This window comes from Sinocyclocheilus grahami, unplaced genomic scaffold, assembly GCF_001515645.1.
Source record: "Sinocyclocheilus grahami isolate Dianchi unplaced genomic scaffold, SAMN03320097.WGS_v1.1 scaffold362.1, whole genome shotgun sequence".
Taxonomy (NCBI): domain Eukaryota; kingdom Metazoa; phylum Chordata; class Actinopteri; order Cypriniformes; family Cyprinidae; genus Sinocyclocheilus; species Sinocyclocheilus grahami.
Genome location: NW_015505541.1, coordinates 466,070 through 478,089, shown reverse-complemented (window position 1 = coordinate 478,089; position 12,020 = coordinate 466,070). Strand labels below are relative to the sequence as shown.

Below are 12,020 nucleotides of genomic sequence, written 5' to 3'. Positions count from 1 at the left end.
GCACATGGATGGAGTTTGGCTGGTGTCCCCTGCTGCTGAGAAAGTACGCCTCCGACTCCTGTAGTGGAAGCGTCCACCTCAACCACAAATGGTTTATTGGGGTCTGGATGGATGAGGAGCGGGGCAGAAGTGAAGGCTTTCCTAAGTGCTTCAAAGGCCTCCGTGGCAGCTGGTGTCCTGGACAGAGATTTGGGCTTATTTTGGAGCATGTTAGTGAGTGGACTGGTTATGGAGCTGTAGTGGTAGATGAATCTTCTATAGAAGTTTGCGAATCTCAGGAAACGTTGAAGTTCCTTGACGGTGGTTGGAACTGGCCAGTTTCGGATGGCCTCAACCTTCCCCTCGTCCATCTGGATACCACCGTCATCGTTGACATGGCCAAGGAACCGAACCGAGGACTGATGGAAGGAACACTTCTCGGCTTTGAGGAGCAGATGGAATTCTCTCAGGCACTCTAGGTCCTCCGCAATGTGGTGGTGATGTTCGTCCATGCTCCGGGAGTAGATTAGAATGTCATCTATGTAGACGAGGACGGACCTGTGCAGATACTCCTGGAGTACCTAGTGCATAAAATCCTGGAATACGGAGGGGGCGTTTACTAGTCCATACAGCATGACAAGATATTCATAGTGCCCAGTAGGGGTCACAAAGGCGGTCTTCCACTCGTCCCCCTCACGTATATGGATGAGGTTATACGTGCTGCGGAGGTCCAACTTGGTGAAGACGGTGGAGGTGTTCAGGTGTTCCAAAGCCGCTGGAACGAGAGGAAGGGGGTAGCGAAACTTTACGGTGCCCTTATTAAGTGCCCATGCAGGGCCGCAGGGCCTCAAACCCCCATCCTTCTTGGCCACGAAGAAGAAACTGGAAGCAGCAGGAGACGTGGAAGGGGGGATGTAACCTTGCTGTAAAGCCTCTTCGATGTACTCCTCCAGGCCTTCTGTTCCGGGAGTGACAAGGGATAAATTCTTCCATGGGGCACTGGCTCACCCGGTATCAGATCAATGGCACAGTCCCATGGCTGGTGCGGAGGTAACTGGGAGGCCTTCTTCGGGCAGAACATGTCACTGAAGGGGGCATAACAGGCTGGAATGTCGACTGACTGTTTCTCGACCGGACTTTCAATGGAGGTGGAGCAGAGAGAGGGCCTCAGAGTGCAGGGGTGATGGCTGAGGAAGATGAGGAAAACAGTCAGGAAAGCAGGTATTGCCCCACTTCAGGACCTCACCAGTTCTCCAAGAGATGGTAGGGTCGTGTTGCACCAACCAAGGATGCCCCAGGATCACATCAGCGGTGGATTCCTCCAGAACCATGAGATAGAGGGTCTCTTCATGCAATTGACCAACTTGTAAGAGTAGCGGACCCACGCTGTGACGTACGGGTCTTCGACTGAGTGGTTTTCCAGTTATCGATTGGACTTGGTAGGTGGTCTTAGTGGTCGTGGTGGGGAGATGGAGTTGATTCCCAGAGATGAAGATTCCCAGAGATGAAGTTCCCGGCTGAGCCAGAGTCGAGGAGGGCGTGTACTGGAATGGAGATACCGGAGGCAGTAAGTTTTACAACAGTGGTGAGGGGTTGCATATTGACTATTGAAGGCTTGATGACACTCACCATAGGTCGTGGTGGGTTAATGGGGCATGCCGCGATTACATGCCCTCCAGCTCCACAGTACAAACACAAGCTCTAGCTCAGCCGTCTCTACCGCTCCCAAGGGGAGAGTCGAGTGCCGTCCACTAGCATGGGTTTCTGACCTGGTTCTGGAGGGCTGATGGTGTCTGGCCGATGAAGGAGTGGAGTGTATGGGGAGAGTTGATGTGCTGACATGCAGGATAGCATGCGAGTTGCGCAGCGGATGGACAGCTGTATGAACCGTTCCAAGCCATAGGAATCGTCATAGGCTGCGAGCTGAAGTTGAACCTTCGGCTCCAGTCCCTGCCGGTAAGTGGTTAGAAGTGCGCACTCATTCCAGCCGCTGGCTGCTGCGAGGGTTCTGAATCTCAAGGCATAGTCATTTATGGACAGAGACCCCTGACGGAGGTGATATAACTGGTCACAGACCAAGGTATCGCCTACGGGTTTAGCAAAAACTTCACGGAAATGTGTCATAAAAGTATCAAGGGATTTAGTTACTGTACCAGCTTGGGACCAGATGGTCTCTGCCCATTGCAACGGTCGCCCTGTCACCAGCAAGAGGATGAATGCTATCTTAGCACTTTCCGTAGCGTAAAGATGTGGCTGCATCTCCAGTGCGAGCGAACGTATTTCCAACTGAAAAGTAATGTGCGAGTAATGTGACGTATTTCCAACTGAAAAGTAATATTTAATAGAGGGCAGTTTTTTATTTTAGCGCACCTCCCAGCATCTCTCGCTTACAGTAAACCAACGATTGGAAGAGAGTAGTTAAAGGGTTAGTTCACCCAAAAATGAAAATTCTGTCATAAATTACTCACCCTCATGTCGTTTCAAATCCGTAAGACCTTCGTTCACCTTCATATTTTTGATGGAATCTGAGAGCTGTCTGACCCTGCATAGACAGCAATACAACTGAAATGTTCCCAAGTCCAGAGACATAGCAAGGAGATCGGTAAAATAATCCATATGACATCAGGGGTTCAACCGTAATTTTACGAAGCTACGAGAATACTTTTTGTGCGCAAAAGAAAAAAAAAACAACTTAATTCAACAATCCGTGTCACCCTGTAGCGCCGTGTCACCCTGTAGTGGAGAGTATCAGCTGGACGTAAACAGCGTATGCTGTTCTGTGTCAGCTGCGTTACGCCGGATCTGTTTCCTACGTTGTTGTGATTTGATCTGAACGAAAACAGCGTATCCGTGTAACGCAGCTGACACAGAACAGAATGCGCTGTTTACGTCCAGTGGATACTCTCCAAAATGGCGCTACAGGGTGACACGGAGGAGACGAATTGTTGAATAAAGTCGTTATTTTTTTTTCTTTTGCGCACAAAAAGTATTCTCGTAGCTTCGTAAAATTACAGTTGAACCCCTGATGTCACATGGATTATTTTACCGATCTCCTTGCTACGTTTCTGGACCTGGGGACATTTCAGTTGTATTGCTGTCTAAGCAGGGTCAGACAGCTCTCAGATTCCATCAAAAATATCTTAATTTGTGTTCCAAAGATGAACGAAGGTCTTACGGGTTTGAAACGACATGAGGGTAATTAATGACAGAATTAAAATTTTTGGGTGAACTAACCCTTTAAGGATGTTCTGCCAAAACTTTCAAACTGACGTCATCAGAGAAGTAATGCCATTCCAGAGTGGAATCAGATTTTGATAAAAAATTGCCAAGACACACCCTTTTGTTTCTGTGAATTTACTTGCACGGATTAATTGTTTACCTCAAGACTAACAATGTGTGCTAACAAAGTAAACGGTGTCAATTTTGATTTCATGCAGACTTTAAAACCAAAAAGTATTTGCCAACAGAGTACATAGTTTTTTTTACAGTCTATATTTTTACTAGACCACAATACAAAAATACAAATAGAATTAAGAAAATTACATTTTTCAATGAACCTGGCAGTCATTGTCAACACACAAACTTTCTCAATGGAATTGTTTGTGCTAATTTTGTTAATAATTGTATGCATTTTATTTATTTTATGATCTCTGTGTTTATTTACAGTATGAGACCCAACATCTTCCTGGGCATGAGTGAGGGCTCGGCACAGTATAAGAAATGGTACTTTGAGCTGATCATCGATCAAGTAGACCACTATGTGACCAGTGAGCCCACCCACCTTCGTGTTGGCTGGGCCACCACCAAAGGCTACGCCCCATATCCTGGGGGTGGAGAGGGCTGGGGAGGAAATGGTGTGGGTGACGATCTTTACTCCTATGGTTTTGATGGGCTTCATCTGTGGTCAGGTACTTTTAAGGCTGTTTTACCCATGTTCCTCACTGCCTGATCTAATATGACATTATGAAAATGCATATATGAACATGACTTCATCTAAATAATTTCTGATACTCTTGTTTGACCGTGGTATTCACAAAAATCTACTAAATTGTTATTCTCTCCACATCTGATAGGCCGAATCCCACGGGCCGTGGCCTCTATTAACCAGCACTTGCTGAATTCAGACGATGTTGTGAGCTGCTGTCTGGATCTCGGAGCCCCTAGCATGTCTTTCCGAATTAACGGTCAACCCGTTCAAGGCATGTTTGAAGACTTCAACGTAGATGGCTTCTTCTTTCCCGTCGTCAGTTTCTCAGCAGGGGTCAAGTGAGTTTCTCTAATATAAAGTACCCTACATGGAGTAAGAGCTTTACATAAATAGCAAGTAGGAATATGGTTAGATTTAGCATACATACATTTGAATATTAATGAGGACAACATCCTGTAGCAATCGTTCAACATGTTTTTCTACAGTTTTTACTTTGAGTGTAGCACTTCTGCAGTGATTGTACAGGAGTTGTGCTATGTGACAAATGAACCCTTTCTTCTTTTTCGCTGTATCCGCCCTAAAGCACTTTATGTTCAATCAACAAAGACAGGCCATTACTAACTTGACTTCTCAACCAACTCCAAACAAATCAAGTAGCACCAAGACATTTTTTGGACAACCCAGTGTTGCTATTAGGATTAATCAAGTAATTGATCATGAGTTTAAATGGCTTTTTCATGTTTTTTCTCTCAAGGGTCCGTTTCTTGTTGGGTGGACGGCATGGAGACTTTAAGTTCCTGCCTCCAGCAGGCTATGCACCATGTTATGAAGCCCTGCTCCCCAAAGAAAAGATGCGTGTGGAGCCTGTGAAGGAGTATAAAAGAGACCTGGAGGGAGTGAGAGATCTGCTGGGCACCACGAAGTTCCTGTCCCAAGCTTCCTTCATTCCTGTTCCTGTTGACACCAGCCAGGTGAGATGATATCAGTAACTCACTATGTAATTCACTGTGTTTTTACATTCTATTCTACCTGTTCTGCCATGGCAGCATAATTAATCCAAGATTAATCCAAGATTAATCAAAGATTGCACGATATGGCTATAGTATACAACTGTACTATAAAATAATAACATTTATAATTATTTTTAATGATAAATTATTTATAATTATTTATTTAAAAAAAAATATATATATATTTATAATTATTATTTTATAGTGAAAAATATTATTTCTTATTTTGTTTACAATTTTTATATAATAATAATAATAATTATTGTTACTACTATTATTATTTTACAATTAAATATTACAAAAGTAAGAATTCTTATATTGCCATGGCAGCATAATTAATCCAAGCTTAATTGCTATAGTATACAGCTGTACTGTAAAATAATAATATTTATAATTATTTATAATTATATGTAATATTTATATTTATTTATAAAAATAATAATATTTAAAATAGTTTATAATTAATTATTATTATTATTATTATTACTTTAGTGGTTTTTTTATTTTACAATGAAATATTACAAAAGTAACAATTCTTATATTGTTTAAATTGTTTTACTGTTATTTGATTTATGCTGTTTTATCTTAAATAATATATGAGGCTTTGCATTTGTTGTTCTTATTTTGTTGTCTTGTAATCCAGATTGTCCTGCCTCCACATCTTGAAAATGTGCGGGACAAGTTAGCTGAGAACATCCATGAGCTCTGGGGCATGAACAAAATAGAGCTTGGCTGGATGTATGGCAAGGTAAGAAAACATTTAAGGGGACACTATAAAAATACTAAACAGCATGATCAGAATTTCTCAGCACGATCATCTCTGTATGACACAAGCACTGATATCAGGATAATTTCTGCGGTGCGACTTTAACTACTGGAGGAACCCAGAGGAGGATAATTGAAAATGTCAACTTGAATTGAGAGTCCTTAGGTGCAGCTTAAATGAATATTTATGCATCCCAAGTAACAACAGCATATGGGGATGCAGATCTCATTTTCAGATAGTAAGGGCAAAAGGAAGCTACTTTGATCCAGTTTTATGCCTTCCACTGATCGCTGCATGAGAGCAACTCCAGAAATTGCAGAGCACAATGGAAAAGCACTCTGATTACAGAGCTTTGCAGTATCACAGTAGTTAAGACAACCTTAATGAGCAGCATACTGTCCAAGAGCTTGCCAGAAAAATGAATTATGGTTGAGTGCTGCCGTTACTCCTGAGGCCGGATCTTAGCATTTATTAAGAACAAATATTTCAGAGACCCAGCTGGTCTCTGATTAATCAGATTTTAATAAGATTTAGCTGGCTCAAGGTGGCATTGTTTTGAGCATGTGGGGTTACAGGACAAGATCAGCTCGGCAATCAAAACTCTACTTTCATTCTGCCACCATTATTCAATCCTAAACGCTTTAGCATTCTCTCTTGTGTCACATCAATCTAAAGAGCTTTACGGGCCATGAATTAAAGAGCGGTATTAGTTTTGAAGTGTCTGACTTAAATCATATCACTGCTCTTGCTGATTCATTCCTATCACTGCACCGATTAATTATTTCACTCGCTAATTAATCAAATAACTGTGCAGAAGTAGTTCTAACTTCTAAGTAGAAACACTAGGATTTTACATTTTAAAATGTAATTTGAAAAGCAAGCATTTCTTAGTATTATCAATATTAAAAGCAGTTGTGCTACTTAATATTTTTGTGGAAACGCTGATACATTTTTTCAAGATTCTTTGATGATTAGAATGTTCAAAAGAACAGCATTTATATGAAATATAAATCTTTTAGAAAAAAATTTCTCACTATTGATCATTTTGATGCATCATTGCGGAATAAAACTATTAATTTACAATTTTATTAATTGTTACATTTATTAATTTAACAAATCTTGCTGTCCTCAAACTTTTTGGTACTATACTGTATTTTAAATATCAGCTAGTGTAAAAATTCGAAATCAGTCTCCTAGCAGAAGTACAGAATTATAGGCAAATATTAAATGCTAGTTTTCTGTGAATGTTTTTACTTTTATAAATATAGAATGCATCACATTTTGGTATTTATTTTACAGTGATTTACTGGTAATTTGATAATATTTGCTATTTTTCAGGTCCGAGATGACAACAAGAGACAGCACCCTTGTCTTGTTGACTTCTCTAAACTGCCAGAAACAGAAAAGAATTATAACCTGCAGATGTCAACAGAAACTTTGAAGTGAGTATTACCGCAATGACGTGCATATAAAGGGCTATAGATAAGGCCATTATTATTAAAATGCTTATGGTAATTAAATGTATGTCAGTAAATATTGATAAGCTGTGGCTGCAAAATCTAGACTCAGCAGTATTTAGATTGAAACGCATTAACCAGCTCAATGAGGTGTTGAACAGATTAATTTCTTTTGATAAATACTGTAATGCATTACTTGTCTTTGACACTTCGATTCGCATCTTTTATAAAATGTTGGCCATATTGTTTTGCTGATAATTTCCTCAGTGTTCTAAAAGTTATTTTCTTTCAGGACCCTACTTGCTTTGGGATGCCATGTTGCACAAGTCAATATAAATGCTGAAGACGACCTGAAAAAAATGAAACTCCCCAAGAAGTAAAACCAACACGCACATAGAGCACCAAAATGAAAATGTTTCTCAATTTGCCTAAATGAAGTTTGATCGACAAGTTTTAATACTGTTAATACTTAAAAAAATGTTTGGCTTTTAATTATTTTCTCATTTATATCCTCCTTATTAAAGCTACATGATGGCAAATGGCTATAAACCTACACCACTAGACCTTTCTGATGTGAAACTGACACCTGGTCAAGAGGTTCTAGTTGATAAATTGGCAGAAAATGCTCATAATGTTTGGGCCAAAGATCGCATCAAACAAGGATGGACATATGGTATTCAGCAGGTAACAATGTCTTGTTCAATATTCATTAGATATGACATTGGATTTGTCCCTTTCCCTGAAGTGCATTGACAAACCTGTTAAGAATGATAGTAAAAAAAAAAGTAAATTGAATGTCCTTATATTTTTCCATAAAGTTGTGTAACATCATTTCTTTTGCATTTTATTCAAAGGATTTGAAAAACCGTCGTAATCCACGGCTGGTGCCATATGCTTTATTAGACGAACGCACTAAGAAATCAAACAGAGACAGTCTTCGAGAGGCCATCCGTACTCTGGTTGGATATGGATATTTTATAGACCCACCTGATCAAGAGAGTGAGTTTTAATGTTTTTACTCTTCAGTGACTGTATACTGTACATAGTGTGCAGGGCCGTTTCTAGCCAATTTGACGCCCTAGGTGAAATCCCTATTGCCCCCCATAATATATAATTATTTTCAGACACTAGTTGCTTGTCACATTCAAATTGGTTGTCATAGTAACGACACTAATTTGTGGAGATTCAGTGCATTGAGTTCCACAAATCTGAATGCATTATTTGTAAATTGACTGATAAGATAAACATTTTGCACAATTTAGTATCTGTAATATCATTGTGTTGCCACTAGATGCCTGTATAGCCCTATGTAACAATCCCTAGTGGCTAAGACATTGCACATAATTTACACATAAACCACACATAAGTAGTCCCCTTTAAATAATGTGACGCTCTGCCCTCTATGACGCTGCTCCCATTAAGCGCTGTTGGAAGTGAATGAATTGATTCAGCATTTTGACACCTCCGTAAGGATTCATTTAACTCGACAAAGCGGTCTAATAAAGGATGTATTGATTTCATGAATTAGCAAATTTTACTATACAATTATTTTTTAATTGGATGTTAAAGTTTATATGGGAATATTACATGACACGCTGATCCTTTAACAATGCATTGGCGCAAAAAACGCACACCTTTTGGACAAATCTGCCACAAATATTTGGACAAATGTGCCACAAAAGTGCCACAAATACTGCTTAAACAAAATACTGATATTGTGCACTTTATTTACTGTACCAATATTTTAAATTGGCCTTTGAACTTAGCTTTATTGCATGGCAAAAAAAAGTGTTACCTTGCCAAAGCACTGACAGAGCCCACTGATCTAATGGCGTTGTTGAGCGCTCCAAATGCAAACTTTACATGCAACAATCAGGCAGCAATTGACAGTGCTCTGATCTAGTGGCATACAGGCATCATCAGATTGACAGTACTCTAGCCCAATAATGTTGGGGGATCCAGTGTCATATTTCAGGGTGACCATGCCACTCTTTATCACAACCCTGCTAAAAGTGCCAGTACGTGCGTTCATTGGTGCCCCTTCAGCTGGTGGCGCCCTAGGCGACCGCCTAGCTCGCCTATGCCTAGAAACGGCCCTGATAGTGTGTATTGTTCATAACTTTCCCATTTTTTCCATTCTGTAGCTGCTCACACTGTAGAGAAGGAGGGCATTGAATCCATCCGTCTCTTCCGTGTGGAGAAGACCTACGCTGTGAAGACAGGGAAGTGGTATTTTGAGTTTGAGGCGCTCACTGGAGGTGACATGCGGGTGGGCTGGGCACGGCCCGGATGCAGATCTGATATGGAACTAGGACTAGATGACCAGTCCTTTGTCTTTGATGGCTACAGGGTAATTATCTGATACTGGCACTGTTTTATTTTTGTTTTATGCTGGTACAAGCTATTGAGGACAAACAGTGGAGTTCAAAACATTTTCAGTCTGTGTCAACACATTCAAAATATATAGAACAAAACAGAAGTATATTCTGATGAATCTAACTGCTGTGAGATCTTATATTCTATCACAAGATTACCTTGCTAATATTGTTTTAGTCGATAAGCGATGATACATGATTTGAAAGGTTTCTAAAAAATCGCTCTCAGGGCCGCCGGGTTCATATGGGCAGTCATTTCTTTGGGAGAACGTGGACTAAAGGAGATGTGGTGGGCTGCATGATCAACATGGAGGACAAATCCATGATATTCACCCTGAATGGAGAGATCATAATCACCAACAAGGGCTCTGAGCTCTGCTTTGCTGACTTTGAAGCTGAAGATGGTAAACACACAATCATCATAAGCACAAAGGATCTGTAATATATTATATATAGGCAAATCACATATTATAAGAATGAAAGTAAAGGAAAAAGGCATTCTTTTTTTTTTTTTAAGTAATTGGTCCAAAATTTTTAAGACATGCTTTGAACTGATACACACTGACCTTTGTCACTATAGGATTCATCCCAGTGTGCAGCCTGGGTCTTTCCCAAATTGGCCGCATGAATTTAGGAAAAGACGCTAGTACTTTTAAGTACTACACTATGTGTGGCCTTCAGGAGGGCTTTGAACCCTTTGCTGTTAATATGAATCGAGAAGTCACCATGTGGTTCAGCAAACGCCTACCTACGTTTGTTAATGTACCAGAGGACCACCCCCATATTGAGGTGCAAATAGATGTTGTGAATTATACCTTTTTACTCTCTTGGAAAATACTGGGGTAGATTCTTTAAACTGCCTCCCTTTTGCATTTAGGTTACTAGAACAGATGGGACTGTGGACACACCTCCATGTCTAAAGGTGACACACAAGACATATGGGACCCAGACCAGCAATGATGACATGGTCTGCTGTCGTCTAAGCATGCCTGTTGAGTTCCCTTGGAAGATCACTGATGTCAATGAGGTGATCGCTGAGGACCAAAAAGCCAAGAAGGATGATGGAGGCAAGATTGATTATGGCAGCATTACAAAGGTAAAAATACTTTACATCTTGTTAATGCTAACCAATGTTGACTTATACATTGAGAATAATGAAAGAACCTTATTATTGTACTCAATTGACTTTTGATGTACTTGTGCTTAAGTACTTCTACTCTGTGAGAGTGTTTGCTGGACAAGATCCATCATCTGTTTGGGTGGGCTGGGTGACACCAGACTACCACTACTATAGCAAGCACTTCAGCCTCAGCACAGTTCGCACTGTCACTGTAACGCTGGGAGACGAGCGGGGACGTGTTCACGAGAGGTCGGTTCAAAAGACTGGTTCACACTTCCAAAAGAAACCCATGATTTCAGACTACTGTTGTTTTCACACAGTTATTTTCACTCTACTCCAACATAGATCCCAGACGTATTGGAAATTTCCCCTGATTGAAATGTGTTGTCTTTTTGTCATCTCTTTTAATTCAGTGTGAGAAGGAGTAATTGTTACATGGTCTGTGCTGGGGATGTTGTCAGCGGCTCCACAGGCCGTGGTAACACTGATCTGGAGATTGGCTGCTCCATAGATCTGGCCTCAGGCCTGGTCTCATTCACTGCCAATGGCAGAGATCTGCCTACTGCATACCAGGTAATCTCAGCTCCTAACCTTTAACAAAATAGGACACAACGACATTGCTAGATGTAAATAACATCCTAAGCTTATCCCGTTAGTACCGTATCATAATGCAAAGCTTACGTACTACAATTCACTTCACATTTTCAGGAGTTTTAAGTTGACTATTATAGGGGTCATATGATGCTGCTAAAAAGAACATTATTTTGTGTATTTGGTGTAATGAAATGTGTTTATGCGGTTTAAGTAAAAAAAAACACATTATTTTCCACATACTGTACATTATTGTTTCTCCTCTATGCCCCGCCTTTCTGAAACGCGTCGATTTTTACAAAGCTCATCATTCTAAAAAAGCGAGGTGTGCTGTGATTGGCCAGTTATCCAGTGCGTTGTGATTGGCCGAATACCTCAAGCGTGTGACGGAAATGTTACTCCCCTTACCATATTGTGATGATGCCCTGTCAGGCCGGAGCGATGATTCAAAAGCATGAAAACCCATTATAAACGAGGCATTCGTTGTTCCCAGTGGGGACATAATTATGGATTATAATGACTTATACTGTCTTTTTACGCGTTGCGTTGCATCGCGCCGCGTAAAGATAAAACCATGTCTGCATTTCTGATCGGAGAAATGACAAACAACAAACCCTACTCTACACTGCCCCAAAAACTCACTTTAAATATATAAAATATAAAAACTCTTTAAATATAAAAGACGTACTTACAGTTTTTGAGTCAGAACAGCCGGCATTGTAGTCTACTCTCCCAGGATCAGGAAACAGTCCTCCATAAAATGTGCTGCACACAAATGAATATTTGGGTTGAAC

At 40.5% G+C, this 12,020-nt stretch overlaps 1 protein-coding gene across 3 annotated transcripts in view; it reads left to right on the top strand.

The window, feature by feature from the left end:
• Nucleotides 1-12,020, top strand: part of LOC107549090 (ryanodine receptor 3-like) — a 78,008-nt gene that overhangs the window by 26,024 nt on the left and 39,964 nt on the right. For all 3 annotated transcript variants that reach the window (XM_016230029.1, XM_016230030.1, XM_016230028.1), the window contains exons 17-30: nucleotides 3,646-3,887; nucleotides 4,053-4,245; nucleotides 4,662-4,878; nucleotides 5,561-5,665; nucleotides 7,022-7,125; nucleotides 7,433-7,516; nucleotides 7,665-7,824; nucleotides 7,995-8,139; nucleotides 9,285-9,490; nucleotides 9,745-9,919; nucleotides 10,096-10,304; nucleotides 10,393-10,611; nucleotides 10,724-10,884; nucleotides 11,049-11,208. In XM_016230029.1, the coding sequence (XP_016085515.1) occupies nucleotides 3,646-3,887; nucleotides 4,053-4,245; nucleotides 4,662-4,878; nucleotides 5,561-5,665; nucleotides 7,022-7,125; nucleotides 7,433-7,516; nucleotides 7,665-7,824; nucleotides 7,995-8,139; nucleotides 9,285-9,490; nucleotides 9,745-9,919; nucleotides 10,096-10,304; nucleotides 10,393-10,611; nucleotides 10,724-10,884; nucleotides 11,049-11,208 (2,380 nt within the window). The remainder of the gene's footprint in view (nucleotides 1-3,645; nucleotides 3,888-4,052; nucleotides 4,246-4,661; nucleotides 4,879-5,560; nucleotides 5,666-7,021; nucleotides 7,126-7,432; nucleotides 7,517-7,664; nucleotides 7,825-7,994; nucleotides 8,140-9,284; nucleotides 9,491-9,744; nucleotides 9,920-10,095; nucleotides 10,305-10,392; nucleotides 10,612-10,723; nucleotides 10,885-11,048; nucleotides 11,209-12,020) is intronic.